The following is an 18,929-nucleotide window of genomic DNA, read 5'->3' on the forward strand; positions in this document are numbered from 1 at the left end:
TTGAGAGCTCTTTTTGCGTTTATTATTTTACTTCAATGCGAGCTTCGTACGAGCAGCAGTAGCCGAGCGATTTTTAAATAAATTTTTCCAGAACACACAGTCAGCCAGAAAATTGCTCGATAAACTTGTTTTCGAGCAATGGGTCGAGCTGCCCTTTACACCCCATATTTCCATCGCGCGCAGGTATAAATTTTACTCGAAATTCAATGAAAATCGCCCTCATTAATCGAGCAAATTTAATTTCGTCAGCTTGCATAAATTATTAAAAAATCAACGCACACTACTCTATTAATAATTGCGCTCTCGAGCATATAAGCATCAGCGGCGAATACATAAAACTGCGCTGACCTCACAACTCAACCGTACGTTTAGTTTATCGCGTCCATAAATAAATATTTAATATTCCGCTCTCTGTCAACAAGGGGATATTAGAATCTGCCCCTGAAAAAAAAAATACTTTTCCACATCCCATACACACGAGCGAAAACTGACCAGCTCCAACGCTGGTAAGAAAAATCGCTCTATGCACTCGAAATATCGTGGAATTTGCCACGTGCCTCTCTCGTCATTCACCGAGAGAGAGAGAGAGAGAGCTAGAGATAAAAGCGAGCACTACTGTCACCGCGAATACAGAGAGTCTGGACGGCGATAAGCGGATAAGCGGGACGCCGATGACCGTTGACCCGGCAAACAATCGAGCTAACTCTCCGAACTTCTCTCTCTCTCTCTCTCTCTCTCACTCACTAAGCAAACGTAAACGCACACAACTCATCGCGATTGTTCGATCCGCCTGCATTTCGCGCTGCACGTGACGCGGCGGACTCGCGCGCTAGGGAAGCTGTCCTGCCCCGCGCGCGCGCGCGCGCGCGTTTAGATTGTCCCGGAAAAATCGAAGACGGCTGTTGTGCTATACCGATGGGGGAGAGGAACATCGCGGAGCGTCGGAGAGAAACTTTCCACATGTGCTGGAGGCTGCTGAGCGAGAGAGAGAGAGAGAGAGAGAGAGAGAGAGAGAGCCATGTGCGGGCGGTACTTAACGACTAACTGATGCCTATAGTGCGTAGCTGGAACCGGAGGAAGAGGGAGTGGATTTTATTTAACCTTCTCCGACTGCGCGACAGACACAATATAATTAGTGGGACAGCACTTGCTTTGAAAACAGATACGACGTCGAGAGCTGTAAATATTGTAGAGTCTCGGTGCGGACGACGATTAGACGGCTTTTTTTCTCGCGGAAGCTGGAATAATACTTGCCGGCGTCTTATCGTCTGCGATTTTCGAAAATTTTACAAGCTTCGCGTACGCGCGATATAATGACGTACACCGGGAGCTACTTCGATCGTTGCAGGCTCTTCTCTCTATATAGGTGTGCTCGCGGAGAGGGGAAGCTGCACCGAACGTCGGATTCAATTTAACGTGTGTACAGCAGTGCGGATAATATAATATCGCGCGCGCGCGCGCGCGCGTGTGTGTGTGTGTGTGTGTGTACAAAACAAAAACTTTTTGCGAGTACAGCTCCTGCTAAAAATGCCTTTTTATCGCCGATCCTCGTCGGTTTGTTTGCTCTCTCTCTCTCTCTCTCTCTCTCTGTCTCTATAATTGAGAGATGAATCTCGCTTGCACACGTATATTGCGCTGATTCAGCGGCGCTGTTTACTCAAAACTTTCTTTGAGGAAATGTACGAAGGTCTTGAACCTATACTATTCCATACATCCGCACGTCGTGTATGCATTATCTGAAATTACAATTCGGAATATTCTCTGAAAGTTTCGATCGAGTTTGCGAGGCTGATACTTTGTCGTGTAATTTATCCCTTTGAAGTACGAGTCTCTATCTCTGAAAATCGATCTAACGAATTTCCTTCTTTTTTGAATTTTCAACTCACGTTCGACTTATTTATTTACCCAAGCATAGATAGCTCGTTCGTTACTATACGTAGCGACAAACGGAATAACGGCGAGCCGCCGACGAATATCCTGCTGCAGTATTGAAATACGATAAAAGCTATCTTCTTATTTTATCGGAACTTATTTACGTATGTACGATGAAGTACGCGTGTAGCACAATGAGTGTGTTCGAATACATCGATAAATCACTATATCCCCATACACATGTGGGCACAAAAAGTTTAATATCCAAACACTCCCCTTCGCGTTTTCAATTGATTATCTCTCGAACTCTTATAAAATAATACACTTCCTGTTACGCGAATCTCTCGATTGTTTTCTATGATCCGCGCGACTGTTTACGTGTTATACACGTTTTACTAAAAAAGTAATATAACGATAGCCTTTTTACCCGTGCGGGTAACTCCGCCTATAAATCATGCATTATTCACACTGGCCACGCGATAATGCGCGCGATCGATGCTCTCTCTCTCTCTCTCTCTCTCTTATTTTGCTCCAATTTCCGTGGTGGCTCTAATCTTTTCGCGCGGACTGACTCACGTTTTTGCGCGCGCGCGGGAGTTTTGAATTTCATGTTTTTTCGCGCGCCGCGCACGAGCTATCTGACGAGAGGAGAACAAACTTTTCAGCTTTGCAGATAACATCATACTTTAAACATAATCATTACTAATCATCGTTGTAGCACAAGCTTATGCGCGGTTATGTGTATTACGTTAGCAATTTCATCGAGTTTTATGCTGGACTGCGCGAAAATGTTGCGCATTTTTCCATGTCGACTTTCAGTTATTATTGGAGTTTCCCGGAGATTATAGCGAGTTTATCGCGAGCAGATGCTACTGCGGGAGAAAAATCCGCACACGTTGTATTAAGTAAGAGTAGTCGATAAGTTTTTGCAAGTCCGTCGGTTTGTTCATTCAGAACCGTTTCGGATCATTCCCATTAATAACTTGATATAATAAGCTCGATTTTGAAAAATCACCGGCCGAACTACACTTTTTTCTCTCGACCAATCTTAAAAAAAAAAAAAAATTATCAGTTCTCGGTACACAGATCTTACTAAAAAAAAAAACAAAGAAGAATACTTTTCCTCGTCCGTAAAATTCATTCGGCTCGGCCACTCGTACAAAGCCAAACACGGTCTAGCACGCGACCAATGCCAAAAAGCACACAAGGAACCGAACTACCAGCAGCTCCTTATCGTCTGGCACAAAGCACAGCGTCAGAGCGCGCATTACGCGACGATTATCAAATTTTTCGGCACCGATTCTCATTCATTGCGCAACCCCCCCGAATATTCAATTCAATCCCAGTCCGTTTCATAACTTGCGTATAGGTGTACACACACACACACACACACAAACACGCGCATACAGCGTCTCCTTTCTCCCCGAAACGAACAAAGCTCTCAGCTCTATACACCGGCACAAGGAAAAAGAGTCGTGAAGCCTCGACAAAGGAGAAAACCCGAAACCCGGGAGGGAAGAAAAAAGCCAAGAAACTACGCAGCAGCCGAATGCACACATGTACCCTATAGTGCAGGGCTCGCACGGCCCCTTATCTTCGACCGCGTCTCCGCTTCTCTCTCTCTCTCTCTCTCTCTCTCTCTCTCTCTCTCTCTCTCTCACGTATACGCGAGGGTTGCTGTCGGAGTAGGGGCAACAGCCTCATCTGGCACGCAAGTGTCCGAGAGAAAGAGAGACGCGATCGCGCACCCACACAAAGAGAGATGCCGAAGCTGAAGAAGAGAGGGGCCTTCGGGGTAGGAGAGGGCCCTGCGCGGTGGGGAAACGAGAGCATAAAAGCTCGCGCGCGAGAAAAGCGAGACGCTGTGGTGTTCTCGTACCCCGAACTGCTGGTACGGTATCAGCGAAGCGGAGAGAGAGAGACGGAGAGTAAGGAAAAAAGACAGAGGAAGCAAAACATTGAGTGCCAAGCATTTGGAGGTCCTCACACGAAGCAAGATGGGTCATCCGCCCCGGCTACCGACCGCGGGTTTAATCGCCTGCTGTCTCCTCCTGCTGGTCCAGCCTTCCTACACGAGTAAGTGAATTTTCCCTTTGTTTTGTCGAGTTTTTTTTCTTTCTTCAACGAACTTCACCCGCCCAGTATTATTTCTCGTCGCGCGATTTTCTCACTCCATACAACGCGCACTCGACGCCGCGCGATTAAGTAGTCCGCGTTCAGCTTTATTGCGCTCATCCTCTTTGTCGCGGCTGACACCAGAACGCGCGCGCTTGAACAAAAGCTCGTGCGAATCGCGCTTTGCGAGATAACGAGGGACAAAGGGAGGAAGGGAGAAAAAATCGCATCCACCCGCAGAGGATCTCTCGTGATCGGACAAGTTCTAGAATATACACGTCGTTGAGCGCATTAAATCGTCGAGACGCGACGAGAGAAAAGAGAGAAAGGGCTATAGGCACAACACACAGACACGGCCCCCGTATAGTAATGAAATGATTGCCGGCGTGATGATGCGCCGTGTTCCCTCTATCTCCACTCCCGTATACACTGTGTACTGCCTTCGACCGGACATTTGGTAGATTGATCTGACGTCCCTTCTTCCAGCGCTGTACACTCTGGAATTGACACCGCGCGATCATGATGATGCGACCGAATAAACCAAATCAATTCGCCGTATATACCTGCACACGCCTCTGTATCTCGATTCTCGATTGATATAGTTTAGCCTCGTTTGTTTTTTGAGAATCGTAGAGCCGGAAGTCGGGCTCGATTGTAAAAATTCGAGCCCGAGCGCTTAATCTTTTTGAGAGACGTTGATGAGTCGTGTGTGGATCGTTAGAATACGTACGAGGCTCTTTGTCCGGACGACGACGGGAACGTGATTTTTACGGTTGAATCGTTTGAAAAATATACGGCAGAGTTTACGGCCGCTGTTTTAGTTGTCTAATTAAATTTTAATTATTCATCGAAGGGGTTTACGCGATTTTTTATAATAAAACTCGGCAACAGATTTAACGTTGATTTCGTTAATAATCCAGAGTCGTGTTATCGATGCCTGGATGCGTGCCCCATTACGATATTCTTTATATAATATTCGTTTGCGAATAATTTATGTGCAATTTATGAGTGATTTCTTCTCGATTTCGGTACATATTCAGAGCGAGTCTTGATTGCATGTCGGCTGATATTCCATGCTTTTATGTACATTTCGAATTATACGAATAAAAATAAAGGACACGATAAACTTTTTCGATCAACTCGAATCGAACCCCCACAATATGATGACCTGTTGAACGCACCGCGAAAGTTTCGAATTATCAGAGCACTTTGGCTTTCATATACGACTGAAAAATAAAAAATAAAAAATCGATCGAAATTCGATATTCGTTATTAAATATTCCCGATATTCGTTAGTAAATATTCCCGATAAACGATAGTATCCTAATGAAAAAAGAGCTAGTAACTATTTTATAATAGTATACGAAACTGCTCGATAAAATTCGATTTACGTAATAATTATACCCGCCAACGATTAGAGAACATTCCGCCGAAACGTGCACTGCTTTCCACGAAGATAGAAAAGAAAAAACAGCCGCTTACAGCTGAGCATAGCACATATTCGTGTCTTTCCCGGAGCCGAAGGTCACGGCTGATATCTCAGGGCTATTTGGGCATGTCAGGGGGCAATGAGTGTTTTTAGAACGTATCATAGATTATCGCGGAGACGCTTGATAACGAGTCTTATTATGGCAGTGGACTTAAGGAAAAGGCCGTAACAATTTTTTTGCTTCCTTGTTCTAGTCCACCGATTTTTTTTTCTATCATTCTAGTCGTAGATTCTTCGGTTCATCGAACTTTATCGCGAACTTGAAAACGTGCGGTCGACTTATAATTCGAACGATACTTTTCGAGCGAGAAAGCGGGCGCGAGTTAACGGAATCTGCTTCTTTGACATTCAATCGACTTTAACCTTTTCGATAATTTCATATTTTTCATTTGCTCGATTATTATTTTTTTCCTTATTTATCGAGCTGACTCGATAAGCGTAAGGGAGTAAAAGTAAACACGTAAGCAGAAAGAGATAAATAAAAAAATGCACACTCACTCTGAACTTTTTCGAAACGCGCGCGCGCGCGCGTTGCAAATAGCTCTAATCTGGTAAATTATTCAAACGTGACTTTTAGCAACTATACAGTCTTTCCTATAGATTACGGGTCAGAAGGAGCGGAGTCGAGGCGATTATCGTTTTATCAGCGGCGACCCCACCACGATCTTTTCTCTTGTCAATACATAAATACGCTTTTTTTCTTCCCTCAATCGTCTTGACCTCGGAATATAAGATTAATTATTTTCTGTTTTTCGTTTTATACATCTATCTCTCTCCCTCTTCGAATGTAGAAAGATTAAAGCGTTACAAGTGCGTAAGTTTCGCAATTTTGATACACTGTTCGCATCGATTTGAGACGATCGTTTTGTGCAATGCGAGAATTATCGCAGCAAAGAGCGATGCCCGTAACAGGGCCAGTTTGTACGCTAAAAAGTAGTTAATTATGTAGTTGCAGTGCATATGTAAAGCAATAATCTTGGAAAACAAGCGTAGGGTAAGGCTGATAAGTGATTATTACTCAAATCCGTGAACTGTGGACTCGGTGATATATTATACAGCGTTTATCGCTTTTTAATAACACTATACGCCTCTTCGGCGATTATGTATGCAATATTTCATGATCTTTTTTCTTTGTTTCTAGGTAGGTGTACGGTTGGCTGCCATGGAAGTGAGTATAAATCAATTTTTCTCGAGTTTTACGCGTAAACGCGTCCAATTTTGAAGAGAATTCTTAAAAAACCCGTATTTCGAAATTCCAGTGCACTCAGACCAGTCATACAAAGAGGGACAGACATACACGTACGCCCTAGAGGGCAGATCAGCATCGACAGTGAGCGAGGGCCAAGGAGAAGCAACGCTAAAACTCAATGCTGACGTTGAGTTGGCCGTCAAGCCGGACTGCGTAAGGCAACTCAGGCTAAAGAATGTCCAAGTCAACGGAGCTGTAAGTTACCATTTTCATAATTTGGATTGATTTGCAAAGAAAAAAAGAATAACCCCGAGTCGTTCAACTTTCAGGCCGTACCTCAGCAAGACCTCGAGAAGTACGCACTTCAGTTCAACTATCACCACGGGCACATTGACACCGAATTGTGCGCCGAGGCTGGAGATTCTCAAGCCTCGCTGAACATCAAGAGGGCCGTAATCTCACTTTTCCAGGCCACAGTCGTTCAGGATGAGGGCTCAACGACCAGACACGAGGTACGTCGCTTATTGAATCAATCGCCGCGCTGTCATTGGCTGAATGTACCCTCCTCGTAAGCGTTGAGAGAAAATTAATCCTGATTTTTTCTTCCCACCACAAAGGTCGACATCCTCGGAGGCTGCGTCACGGACTTCATCTTCTCGAAGGATGGCGACGCGCAAGTCGTCACCAAGAGCAGGAATCTCAACCAGTGCTCCAACCGGGAGAACATCAAGCAAGGCCTGTTCTCGGGCATCGTCAACCCGAACGCCGGCATCCAGTCGACCCCCATAATCGCCGGCCACCAGAAGGTGGAGCAGCGCTTCAAGGGTGGCGTCCTCGACAAGGCCGTGTCCACCGAGACGTACAAGCTGCGTCCGTTCAGCAACGGTGAAGCCGGCGCTAAGACTGTCGTCGAGACCGTTCTGACCTACAAGGGAAAGAAGGAGGACAGCCCGACCGCCGCCGTCAGCCTGCCCAAATCCATCATCTTCGAGGCACCTCACCCCGTTGTCAAGTCCTCGGTCGAGGCCATCGACAAGGCTATGCAGCCCATACACAAGGACGCCTCTGACGCTGTCAAGCCCGAGGAAGCCAGGAAGTTCTCCGAGCTCATCAGGGTCCTCCGGACCAGTAGCAAGAAGGACATCCTCAGCGTCTACCACAGAATCAAGGCCGGCGCTGGCTACGACAAGGAGAAGGACAAGAAGGTCCTCCTGGACGCCCTCTACCGTACCGGAACCGGCGAAGCCGCCGAGGTCGTGGTCGAGCTCATCAAGAACAAGGAGATCACCGACCTCCAGGCTGTCCTCTACTACGCCAGTCTCGCCTTCATCCAGCACGTGAACCTGCCATCCGTCACGGCCATCACCACGCTCCTGGACCAGCCCAATCTGTCCCGCATCGGATACCTCGGTATCGGCCAGATCATCGGCAGATACTGTCACCAACATTCCTGCGAAAACGTTCCCGAAATCAAAAACGCCCTCGCCAAGATCGTAGCCAAGGTCAAGGACGGCAAGGCCAACAACCGCGCCGATGAGGACGTCATTATCGCGGCCCTCAAGGGTCTCGGCAACGCAAAGTACCTCGACGATGCGACCCTCGAGAAGCTCGCCAACATCGCCGCCGACAAGAAGGTACGCAACCGCGTCCGTGTTGCCGCCATCGAGGCTCTGCCAACCAGGTGCACCATGGCTTGGAAGAACATCCTGTCCAAGCCCTTCGCCGACCAGGAGGAGGACAGCGAGATCAGGAACAAGATCTACCTGTCGTTCGTCGCCTGTCCGTGCAGCAAGGTCGCCGCCACGGTCAAGAAAGTCCTGGACAACGAGAAGATCTATCAGGTTGGATCCTTCATCACCTCGCACCTTCGCAACCTCAGGGCCTCGGCCGATCCGTTCAAGCAGCACGCCAAGGCTCACTTCGGACAGATCAGACCGCGCACCAAGTTCCCCGAGGACTTCCGCAAGTTCTCATTCAACAACGAGATTTCTTACAACCTCGACGCCTTCGGTGTTGGCTCGACTGCCGAGAGCAACGTCATCTACAGCCAGAACAGCTTCGTTCCCCGCTCAGCCAGTCTCAACCTGACCACCGAGATCTTCGGACATTCCTTCAACTTCTTGGAGTTGAACACCCGCACGGAGAACCTCGACCGCGTGATCGAGCACTTCTTCGGACCCAAGGGAGTCATCCCGAGCCAGAAGCCCCAGGACGCCTACAAGGATGGTCTCAAGGATCTCGCTGGACTGTCCAAGTACATCAAGGAACGTCTGGAGAAGAGCACTCGCGGCAAGCGCGATGTCAAGCAGGCCGATCTCGACAAATTTGCCAAGGGCGTCACCCTTCGCAACAACGAGGTTGACGCTGACCTCGACCTTGACCTCTCCATCAAGCTGTTCGGTGTCGAACTGGCTTTCCTCAGCTACGAGGGATCCAGCCAGGCCTACACTCCCCAGCAGATCGTCGACAAGCTCTTTGATCACTTCGACATCGGGGTGAACAAGATCAAGAACCTGAACCACGACGTCGAGAACCACATCCACTTCCTCGACGCCGAGTTCATCTACCCGACTGGTTTGGGTGTGGCTCTGAACCTCGGAGTCACCGGGTCCAGCGTTGTTCGCACCAAGACCAACACCAAGATCGACATTCCGTCCATCCTCGCCGACCCCAAGAACGCTGCTGTCAGGATCGCCCTGGAGCCCAGCGCCTCCATCGAGATCGTTGGAGATATCATTGTCACCGACGGTTTCGGTTCCCAATCCGGAATCAGGCTCGTCACCACCCTGCACACCGCCACCGGCTACGACCTCAACGTCAAGGTTCTCGACGGCAAGGGCGTCGACGTTAGCCTGGGAGTGCCCAAACGCAAGCAGGAGATCATCAGCGTCTCCAGTGACGTGCTCTTCAGCAACGGCAAACCCGACAAGTACACGCCCATCAAGTTCGGCAAGGGCAAGAAGAGACAAGACTGTTTCGACCAGTTCACCGCCCCACTGGGTCTCACCGTCTGCGGGCACATCTCTTACCCGTACGACAATCTCGCCTCCATTCAGAAGAAGCCCTTCTTCCCTCTGAGCGGACCCTTCAAATTCTACGTGACCATCGAGAACAACGACGTCTCGAGCTACCACTTCAAGGCCTTCTACAACGACAAGAACCCGAAAGACCGCTCCGTGGAGATCCTTCTCGAGACACCCAACAGCAGAACGAGCAGATATGTTTCGCTTCTTTTGCAGGCCGCCACCGAGCCCGACGCCAAGCTCAAGGTTTCCTTCGACTCGCCCATCAAGAAGGCATCCGCCGAAGCACTCGTTAAGCGCAATGACAAGGAACAGACTTTGACAGTCACGGTCAAGAACGACCAGACCGAGTACTTTGCTCGCGCTGGTGTCGAGACTCTTGGCGGCAGCAAGTACAAGCCCATCCTCGAGTACAAAGTACCGGACCACTTTGAAAAACTTGGCGGCGGCAAGGGCAAGGCCGTAGGAAAGTCGGGCCAAACTCACAAAGTCGAGGGAACCGTCGAAGTTGCTAACCACCAGGGTGGCAAGAAGTACGTATTCAACGACGTCAAGCTGTTGTCGAACGGTCACAAGATCATCGGCATCGAAGGTACCGCCATCTCTACCCCGAAATCCGTCGAAGTTGACGTCGATCTTGGCTACGCCGATGACAAGCTCAAGATCAAGGTTGACGGTAAGAAGTTAGGCGAGCACAACTACGAGCTGGCCGCTTCCGCTCTGCCTCAAAAGAACCTTGCCAACTCCTTTGGATTCGACTGGGCGTACAACCTTCAGAAGAACACCTGGGAGCACAAATTTGGATTCGTCCAAGGTGAAGACCTCAAGTCTCAGAATAACCGTCTTGAACTTGTTCAGAAGGCTGAATTCAACGTCGAACCAGACAAATTCGCTCTATCCAGCAAGAACAAGGTCACTTACCCGAAGGTAGGACTCGTCGCTAAGCTCAACGGTGAACTCACCAAAAAGTCCCTCAAGACCGAGGCTGAACTCAAGTACGACAAGTTCAAGTTTGGCGCTGAACTCTCTGGTAAAATCAACACCAACAAGCCAGGAGACTACGAGGTTGAATTCGAGGCGGAGGTTCTCGAGAACAAGATAGAACTCGAATCCAAGAGAATCATCGTCGATGAAAACAAGAGCAAATTCGAGAACTCGCTCAAGCTCTCTCCAGGCGGTACCTACAAAGCCGATGCCGTCATCGGATGGAAGGTCAAGAAGAATGACATCAACGTTGAAGTTGATGCCGATCTCAACCTCAACAACAAGAAGATCAAGCTCGACACTGGTCTCGTGGCTACCCCCGAGAAGCTGAACAACCACGCCCAGATGATCGCCAATGGAGTCAAGTACATCGACTACAATCTCAAGATTCAACGCGGCCAGAACCCCAACGGTAACTTGGTCCTGAACTTGAAGAACTACCTGACCGCTGACGGTCAATTCGCCTACCAAAATGGCAAAGGAAATGCCAAAATCAACGTTGACATTCCCAAGATCAACAGGAAGATCAAGGGTACCGGAGATATCGCCGTCACTGGATCGAAGCACGTCGCCAACTTTGAGATTGCTTACGATGCCGAGAAGGACCCGAACAAGAAGATCAAGATTTCCACCGACTCGGACATCACCAAGACCTCCATCGACTCGAAGAACGTCATTGAAATCCTAACCTACAAGACCGTGCTCAACGTCAAGGGTAACCACAAGGGCGACCTTTTCAACGGACAACAAGACGGTAACATCGAGATCACTTTGCCCAACGGCCGCTACCTCACTTTGAAGGGAGACCGCGTCGCCAGCAAGAAGGACGAAAAACTGGACGTCAAGAGTAACCTTGAGGTCACTGACCAAGTCACCAAGGGAGGAGAAACCAAGAAGGCCATCTTCGGCGCTGACGTCAAAATCGTCAACATGAAAGAAAGACTGTTCGACAGCGTCTACACTGCCAAGTACGTGCACAGCGATGGCAAGGATCTGACTACCAAGATCGCCGCAAAGAACCTCGCCGCATCCAGTCCCGACAAAAAATCCGCTGCTTTAGGAATCAACTTCTCCGGCACTTTGATCCCGCACCCGATTGCCCTCTCTACCGAGGCCAATTACGACTTCAACAATGTTGCTTTCAAGGGTACTGCTTCCAGAGGATCAGACTTGACTGTCACGGTAATTATAACAATTATTACAATAGCGAATTTATACAAAAAACTACCCCATCATCCCGACAGATTATTAATAGAAAATATTTTTTTCTTCCAGAGTGACGTTAACTACAGTCGTGGAAACAACGTCGACAAGCCAGCCAAGCTTAAGGGACACATCGAAGCCAAACTACCAAGCGACAAACTCAAGAACATCAAAATGGAGTTCGACGAGTCCGTCCTGGACCAGGGAGATGAAAATGGCATCTTTGAGTACATCAAGTCCAAGACAATCACTTACAACGACATCCAAAAGATCAAGCTGGACGCCACCTACAAGCACTCCGGCAACAAGAACCTGGACGAGTCCGGCAAATTCGAGCGCACTTTCACCTCTACGCTCCAAATCCTTGATAAACCAGCCATCACCCTGACTGAGAACTACAACCACGATCTCAGCGGAGAATTGAAGAACCTGAAAGAGAAGGCTAGCGTCAAGTACGGCGACAAGGAGGTCACCGGAGACGTCCATCTAACATGGAATTCCGAGTTCAACAAGGTAGCCGTCAACGGCAAGTTCACCACTCCCTTCGACAAGCTGAAGAACATCGACTTCCAAGTCGACCACAAGAGCGAGAATGAGAAGTCCAGAAAGACCGACGTTGTTGTCACCATCGACGGAGTCAAGTACACCCAGACCAGCGAAATCGACCTCGACGAGACCCCCGGAATCCATCTGGTATTCACCTGCCCCGCTGGAAAAACCGAGCTCTTGGCTAAATTCAAGAAACTCGGAGACAACGAATACTCCGGCGAGTACAAGCTTATCACACCAAAAGGATTCGTCACTGCTGACGGACGCGTTAAGCTCGACAGTGTAGACGACTTCGTTCTCAACGTCAACTTCGACAGCGACAAGCTCAAGTACCGCAAGATCCACGCTGAGATCGCCAACAAACCCAGCACTCCTGATGGCAGAGCAATCTTCATTACCGTCACCTCCGACGGAAAGAACCTTGTTACTGGAAGGTACGTAGATGAAAACCATTGAAAAATAATTTAAATTTAAAAACAAGAGACGGATATTAATCTCAAATAATCTCTAATTTCTTTAGCACGAACTACAAGAGACACGAGGAGGACAAGAAGATAACCCTCGAAGGTAACGGCAGCTTGAAGATCGGCGAGAACACCAAGAGCTCGTCCTTCAAGTACGTCCGCAAACAGCTGACCCGCGAAAACGACAAGGAAGTCGGAGTCGCCATCATGCTCAACGCCAGCTTCGGCCCATCAGGCATCGTTGGTGAACTGAAACTTTCCGACAAGGAAGTGCTCGTGTTCAACAGCTACTGCGAGCAGAGCAAGGACTGCGCACAGTTCAAGCTCCAGTCGACCCTCGACACCGACCGTAAGTTCTCGATAATTTCGTCGGTTATTTTGTTAAATTGTTAACTTCAATGTATAATTTGTATGTATAATTTTCTGACAATTATCCACAGATCTTACTCACCTGAACCACAACCTCCAAGTTGAAGTTAACCTCAAGAAGTTCAACGTCCCCGTTGAATTCGGTCTCATGTCCAGCACCAAGTACGCTGACTACTCGCTTGACCACCAAGCCAACCTCTACCTCCACTCCTCCAAGGACCGCACCCAGTACACTTACCATGTCTACAGCAACAAACGTGAATCAGGTAAGACGTTGATTCCTGTATAAGAGAATAATCGTCGTTACGTAGCAATCATACTGACGCGGTGTGTTAATCTTTTTTCAGCTGCTGTTCTGTCGCTCCCAAGCCGCGAACTAGCCATCGTTGCCTTCCACGACGTCCCGACTGTCAAGCACTCCGGAGCTTACAAGATCGACATCTCCCTCTACCTGGACAGAAAGAACAAGCCCTCTGAAAAGACCAGTGTCATCTTCGCTGGTGATGTTAATGTTGACAAGAACAACGTTGGAATCAAGGGAGAAGCTAAATTCACTTACCCATCTCAACCAAAGGACATGATCGTGAAAGGAAACCTGAACGTAGGCGGAACCCAAATGCTGGACGCCAACGTCGACATCGATGTGTTCCACAGCAAGAACGACAAGATCACCGCGAATGCCAAGCTCATCCGCAACGACATCGCCAAGGGTTACAACGTCACCGGTACCTTCAACATCCACAGCAAGGGCCAGAAATTGGACGTCAAGTCCGACCAGCACTTCGCTGCTACCACCAACTCCGTTGATCTCGGTGCCGGTTTGTCTTATACTGACAAGCAGCAGAAACCCAAATCCCTCGGTGCCTACTTCGTGGCTAATCCACAACAGGTTGATTTGTACGTCTTCGTGCCAGGCAAGGAGCTCGTCAAGTCGCACACCAACATCGTCGTCGGCAAGGACAACCAGAAGGTTGACACCGAATTCTCCATTCTGGGACACAAACCCGTTGCTGCCAACCTCGAGGTCAAGGATTACAACAGCTTCAAGGCTAGCTATGGTCGCAAAGGTAAGAGAGATTTATTTGATCTTTTTGGTGTTATTAATTATTGTGAGCTCGGTTGTGAGAATGGAACTGATGATGCATTTTATGCTTTTAGACGATGCCAAGAACAAGCTTACTGCCAACGGAAAGATCGTCATTGGACAACTTGCTGAGATCCACGCTGACGTATTGAAGAATGGCGCCAAGGAGGAATTGTTCCACGTCTTGGTCCATCTTGACGAGAGCAAATTCATGAAACCCGACTTTGCTTACAACAACAAGAATATCATGGCTGTTGTGGTAAGTGTCTGATTGAGAGTAAGATGCTTTGTGTTTCAATATTGTCGAGCATCAAATAAAATGTATGTCATCTACGCAGAACCATCATCGCGAACACTTGACTGAGCGCGTCAAGGAGATCAAACAGATCGGCGAGGAAATCGGCAAAGAAATCGTCACTGAATTCACCGACCTCTTCGAGCATCTGAAGAAGGCTCAGCCAAGCCTCAAGCCTTTGATTGCCTATTTCGAGGGAGAGTTGAACAAACTCAAGACCGAACTTCATGCTGACCAGACCATCAAGGAAATCCAAGACATCCTGTGAGTCTATACTCAACCATCCCCCTTTATAACATACAAAAATTATTCGTTTATACTAAAACTTTGGTTCTTTGAATTCTATAGTAACAAGACTTTCGGTGGACTCATCGCCGCCGTTACCAAGAGCGTGAAGAAGTTCGCCGAGCAGTTGCAAGAACTGCACGAGCAGCTCAACAACATCTGCAGTAAATTGCAGGAAGCCGTCAGGGCTACCTACCCACAGCTGAAGGAATCTTTCGACAAGCTCTTCCAGGTTGGCGTAGCTATCTTCGACAGCGCCACCAAGCTCGCCACCGCTTACGTCGAGGCCATCCTCAAGGTCCTCAACGAGCACCAGAAGGACATCGAGGAACTCGTGTCCGTTGCTTCCGAATTGGCTCAGGACGTCGCCAAGATCATCTTCAAGGGCGCCAGCCAGATCGAGAAGGAGGTCAGGGAGTTTGTCCAGCTGTTGGTACAGCAGGTCCGCGCTCTTCCGATTTACGAAATGGCTCAGAACACCTACAAGGAGCTTATGAACTACAAGATCCCAGACTACATCATCGCTCCAGTTGAGGAGTTCTGCAACAACATCAAAAACTTCCTGCCCACTCAGGAACTCAAGGACTTCTTCTCTACCGTCTACAACTACGTTCTCAAGCACGTCAAACACCAGAAGGTATATTTCTTTCGCGTTACTCGTATTCTGATTCATTAGCGATACGTTATTGAATGATCCTCATGCTTGTGATTTCTTCAACAGGTTGACGATACCAACGAAGTTAAGAAGATCTACTCTCAAGCCATCAACGCTGCTCGCTCCATCATTGGCCTTCTCCAATCCCACGCCACCGTGGAGAACGTCTTCGGCTTTCTGGAGACTCAGTTCCCGATAGACGTCAGCTACCTGAGAAAGCTCCCAGGACTTTCCACCATCCGCTTCTCAATTCTGAAGCTCTTGATCAACCGCGAACTCCCAACCATCTCGGACCTGTACTACACCTACAGGCCGATCAACCATCTCGATGACACCATCCCACCTGCCAGGAAATACGGTTACTTCGCCGACGGAGGTCTCTTCGTCACCTTCGACGGCAAGCAGTTCGTCTTCCCAGGCACCTGCAACTACATTCTTGCTCAGGACATGAAGGACGGCAACTTCTCCGTCGTCGGAGAGTACGCCAACGGCAACCTCGTCAGCGTCACCGTCACCGAACCCAACGAGAGCGTCACCATCAAGTCTAACGGAAACGTAAGCATAACTATACAAACTTTTCCTTACAATCAACTTGGTCTTGTGATTCATCGAATAATCGCCATATTGTCCATATCTAGCTCCTCGTGAACAACAAACCAGCTGACTACCCAGCTGCCACCAAGAATATTGAAGCCCACTTGAGCGTTCCTCTGCGTCGCGTCAAGTCTAAGTACGGTGTCAAGGTAGTCTGCAACATCGGAAGCTCCATGTCTTGCTACTTGCGCGTGTCCGGCTTCTACCACGACAAGCTCCGTGGTCTGCTCGGAAACGCCAACAACGAGCCATCAGACGACTACATCCTACCCAACGGCAAGGTCGCGGCTAGCGCCACCGACTTCGGCAACGGCTACAAGCTCAACTCGGGCTGTGGCAACGCCGCTGCCAAAGGAACTGACGCTCCCAGGTCGTCAGTCTGTACCCAGTACTTCTCTGGAAAATCCTCGCTGAACCCCTGCTTCAACTACGTTGACTCCAAGATCTTCCGTAGCTCTTGCGACCAGCTTGTCGCCAATGGAGTCAAGAACGGACCTTGCATCGCCGCTTCGTCCTACGTCTCGGCTTGCTTGGTGCAGAACATCTTGGTCAGCCTGCCCAACGACTGCGGTAAGTTGATTTTTGAAGACGGTAATTTGGTACATCTGTAGAAGCTTTTGAAGTCTAATCGGGTGTCGTTTGATATTCTAGTTCAATGCAAAGTAGCGGACGCCATGATCAACGGAGGCGACAGCTTCAGCGTCAAGATCCCCAAGAAGCAAGCCGACATCATTTTCGTCGTCGAGCAGGCAGCCGACAACGAAAAGGCCTTCAAGGAACTTATCAAGCCTGTCATGAACGAGCTGAGAACTGAATTGAAACAGCAGGGCATCACGTAAGTAGAATAAACTCTTTTTTCGCATAATCATGCCCACGTTGACGCTTGCTAATGAAACTTTTGAATTTGAACAGTGACGTCTTCATCGGCCTCATCGGCTTCGGCGAAGGCATGACGTGGCCGCGCCACTACACCTCCAACAACAACGTCAACATCGAAGGTGGTGACATCAACCACATGACTTTCACCGCCAAGAACGAGCCCCTCGTCTCGATGCAGGAAGCCAAGGAGGACAAGCAGGGTAGCAAGAAACTGCAGTTCATCAAGCAAAGGCTCGACGTCGAGTTGGGCACCTTCAAGGTCACCGACGCCTACGAGGCTGCCATCAGGTATCCATTCAGACCCGCCGCTGCCAAGGCCGTCGTCGGTCTCATCAGCCAGTTCTGCGAGAAGAGCCCGCTCTCGCCGTTCTCCGTAAGTTTTTCAACTCTGCGCAACAGGCAAATCTTGCCGACAGAACTGATAAAGAGTGGTCGATATTAAAACGATTTTTCGAAACAGTTCCAGGACTACAGGCTGCATCTCGGCCGTGAAGTCTACAACAAGATGGGCCTGACCTACTACCACGTCTCGCCCCTGAAGGACCTCGAGATCAACGGCAAGTCCCAGAAGAACGTCGTTGGTTACGACAAGGACTACGTCTACACGTTCGCCGACAGCAAGAAGAAGCCGCTCGAGGGCAGCTCCGACCTCAAGAGCAACCTCGCCACCGTGAACGGTGACGTCTGCGCCGGATTCGCCGTCAACGTGAGTCTCTCAACCTCTAATTCTCAGATCAACTTAAGTACATTCGATAACGACGAAATGCTCACGAGAAATTAAAAATATTTCAGACCGGTGGTTCCGCGTTCAGCACGCACAACTTCCTGGAAGCCAAGCCCAACCAACAGGCTCAATACGTCAAGGTCACCGCCAGGAGGATCGCCGAGGGTCTCGTCAACACCGAGATCGAGGAGGACTGCGTCTGCGGAGCCGAGGCTGGATACGGCCACACCGCCCAGGTCGTCAGCCGCCCCCACTGCAAGGTCGTCAACCGCACCGAGAAAGAAGTGAGTTAGCAAAGCTACTTTCGGTGCACTTCAACCAATGCACACATAGGAGTTATATCTAATTCGAAATTCTTTTTCTGTTACAGAGGCATAAGTAAGCGATGGCTCGAAGAGCCGACTGACGAGCACTCTAACTAATTAGGTCTGATGTATTTGTTATTTCGTTTTATAAAATAAGAAGCACTATAGAGTCCTTTTATATCGCGGCGACGAGTCGCACGGCAGTAGCAGCTCCCTGTCTCAACACTATAGATATACATGTATACGACGATATATCAAGACGACACTCTTAATACCTACGTATGCAATGTACATGCACAAATTTAATAATACATACATCATATAAGCCCTCAACGAAACGTATTTGCGAAGAGTATTTGACCTTTTCACGTGTATCGCAAAGTGTCCAACCAATAAAGTGTGTGTGTAAATAAGCCGTAAATGATGTGTATATTGCCACTCTCTCTCTCTCTCTCTCTCTCTCTCTCTCTCTCTCTCTCTCTCTCTCTCTCTCTCTCTCTCTCTCTCTCTCTCTCTCTCTGTCTGCCTCTATTATTTATCTGTCTCCGGTTCCGGAAGAAAATTTTATTGTCCCAGCATAGACGACTGCTGGCTTCATTTCCGGAGGAGGGAGAATGCCGTGTATACTGCCGTCGACTGCGCGCAATTCGATGCTAACGACTGACTTTAATCGAATTATTTTTATATTATTATATTATATATGATAAAGTTATATATTTTAATGAAAGTGAAATACCGTTATAATAACGACACACATGCGCGACGATGGATCATGTGCATGATTGGTGTACATGTACGCGAGAGATACTGTGAATTGTGAATAAAGTATATATAAATTTAATTATAACGCT

At 48.5% G+C, this 18,929-nt stretch overlaps 1 protein-coding gene across 1 annotated transcript; it reads left to right on the plus strand.

The window, feature by feature from the left end:
- The first annotated feature begins 3,660 nt into the window (after window positions 1-3,660).
- LOC100120378 (apolipophorins) lies at window positions 3,661-18,925 on the plus strand. Its single transcript, XM_001603974.6, has 19 exons — window positions 3,661-3,948; window positions 6,618-6,644; window positions 6,736-6,920; window positions 6,995-7,177; window positions 7,283-11,854; window positions 11,948-12,858; window positions 12,945-13,237; window positions 13,329-13,523; window positions 13,605-14,324; window positions 14,416-14,600; window positions 14,680-14,900; window positions 14,985-15,558; window positions 15,643-16,131; window positions 16,215-16,740; window positions 16,822-17,005; window positions 17,083-17,422; window positions 17,510-17,755; window positions 17,842-18,057; window positions 18,144-18,925. The coding sequence occupies exons 1-19, from the start codon at window positions 3,870-3,872 to the stop codon at window positions 18,153-18,155; spliced, it is 10,158 nt and encodes a 3,385-aa protein (XP_001604024.1). The 5' UTR covers window positions 3,661-3,869; the 3' UTR covers window positions 18,156-18,925.
- Window positions 18,926-18,929: the final 4 nt, after the last annotated feature.

This window comes from Nasonia vitripennis, chromosome 5, assembly GCF_009193385.2.
Source record: "Nasonia vitripennis strain AsymCx chromosome 5, Nvit_psr_1.1, whole genome shotgun sequence".
NCBI lineage: Eukaryota > Metazoa > Arthropoda > Insecta > Hymenoptera > Pteromalidae > Nasonia > Nasonia vitripennis.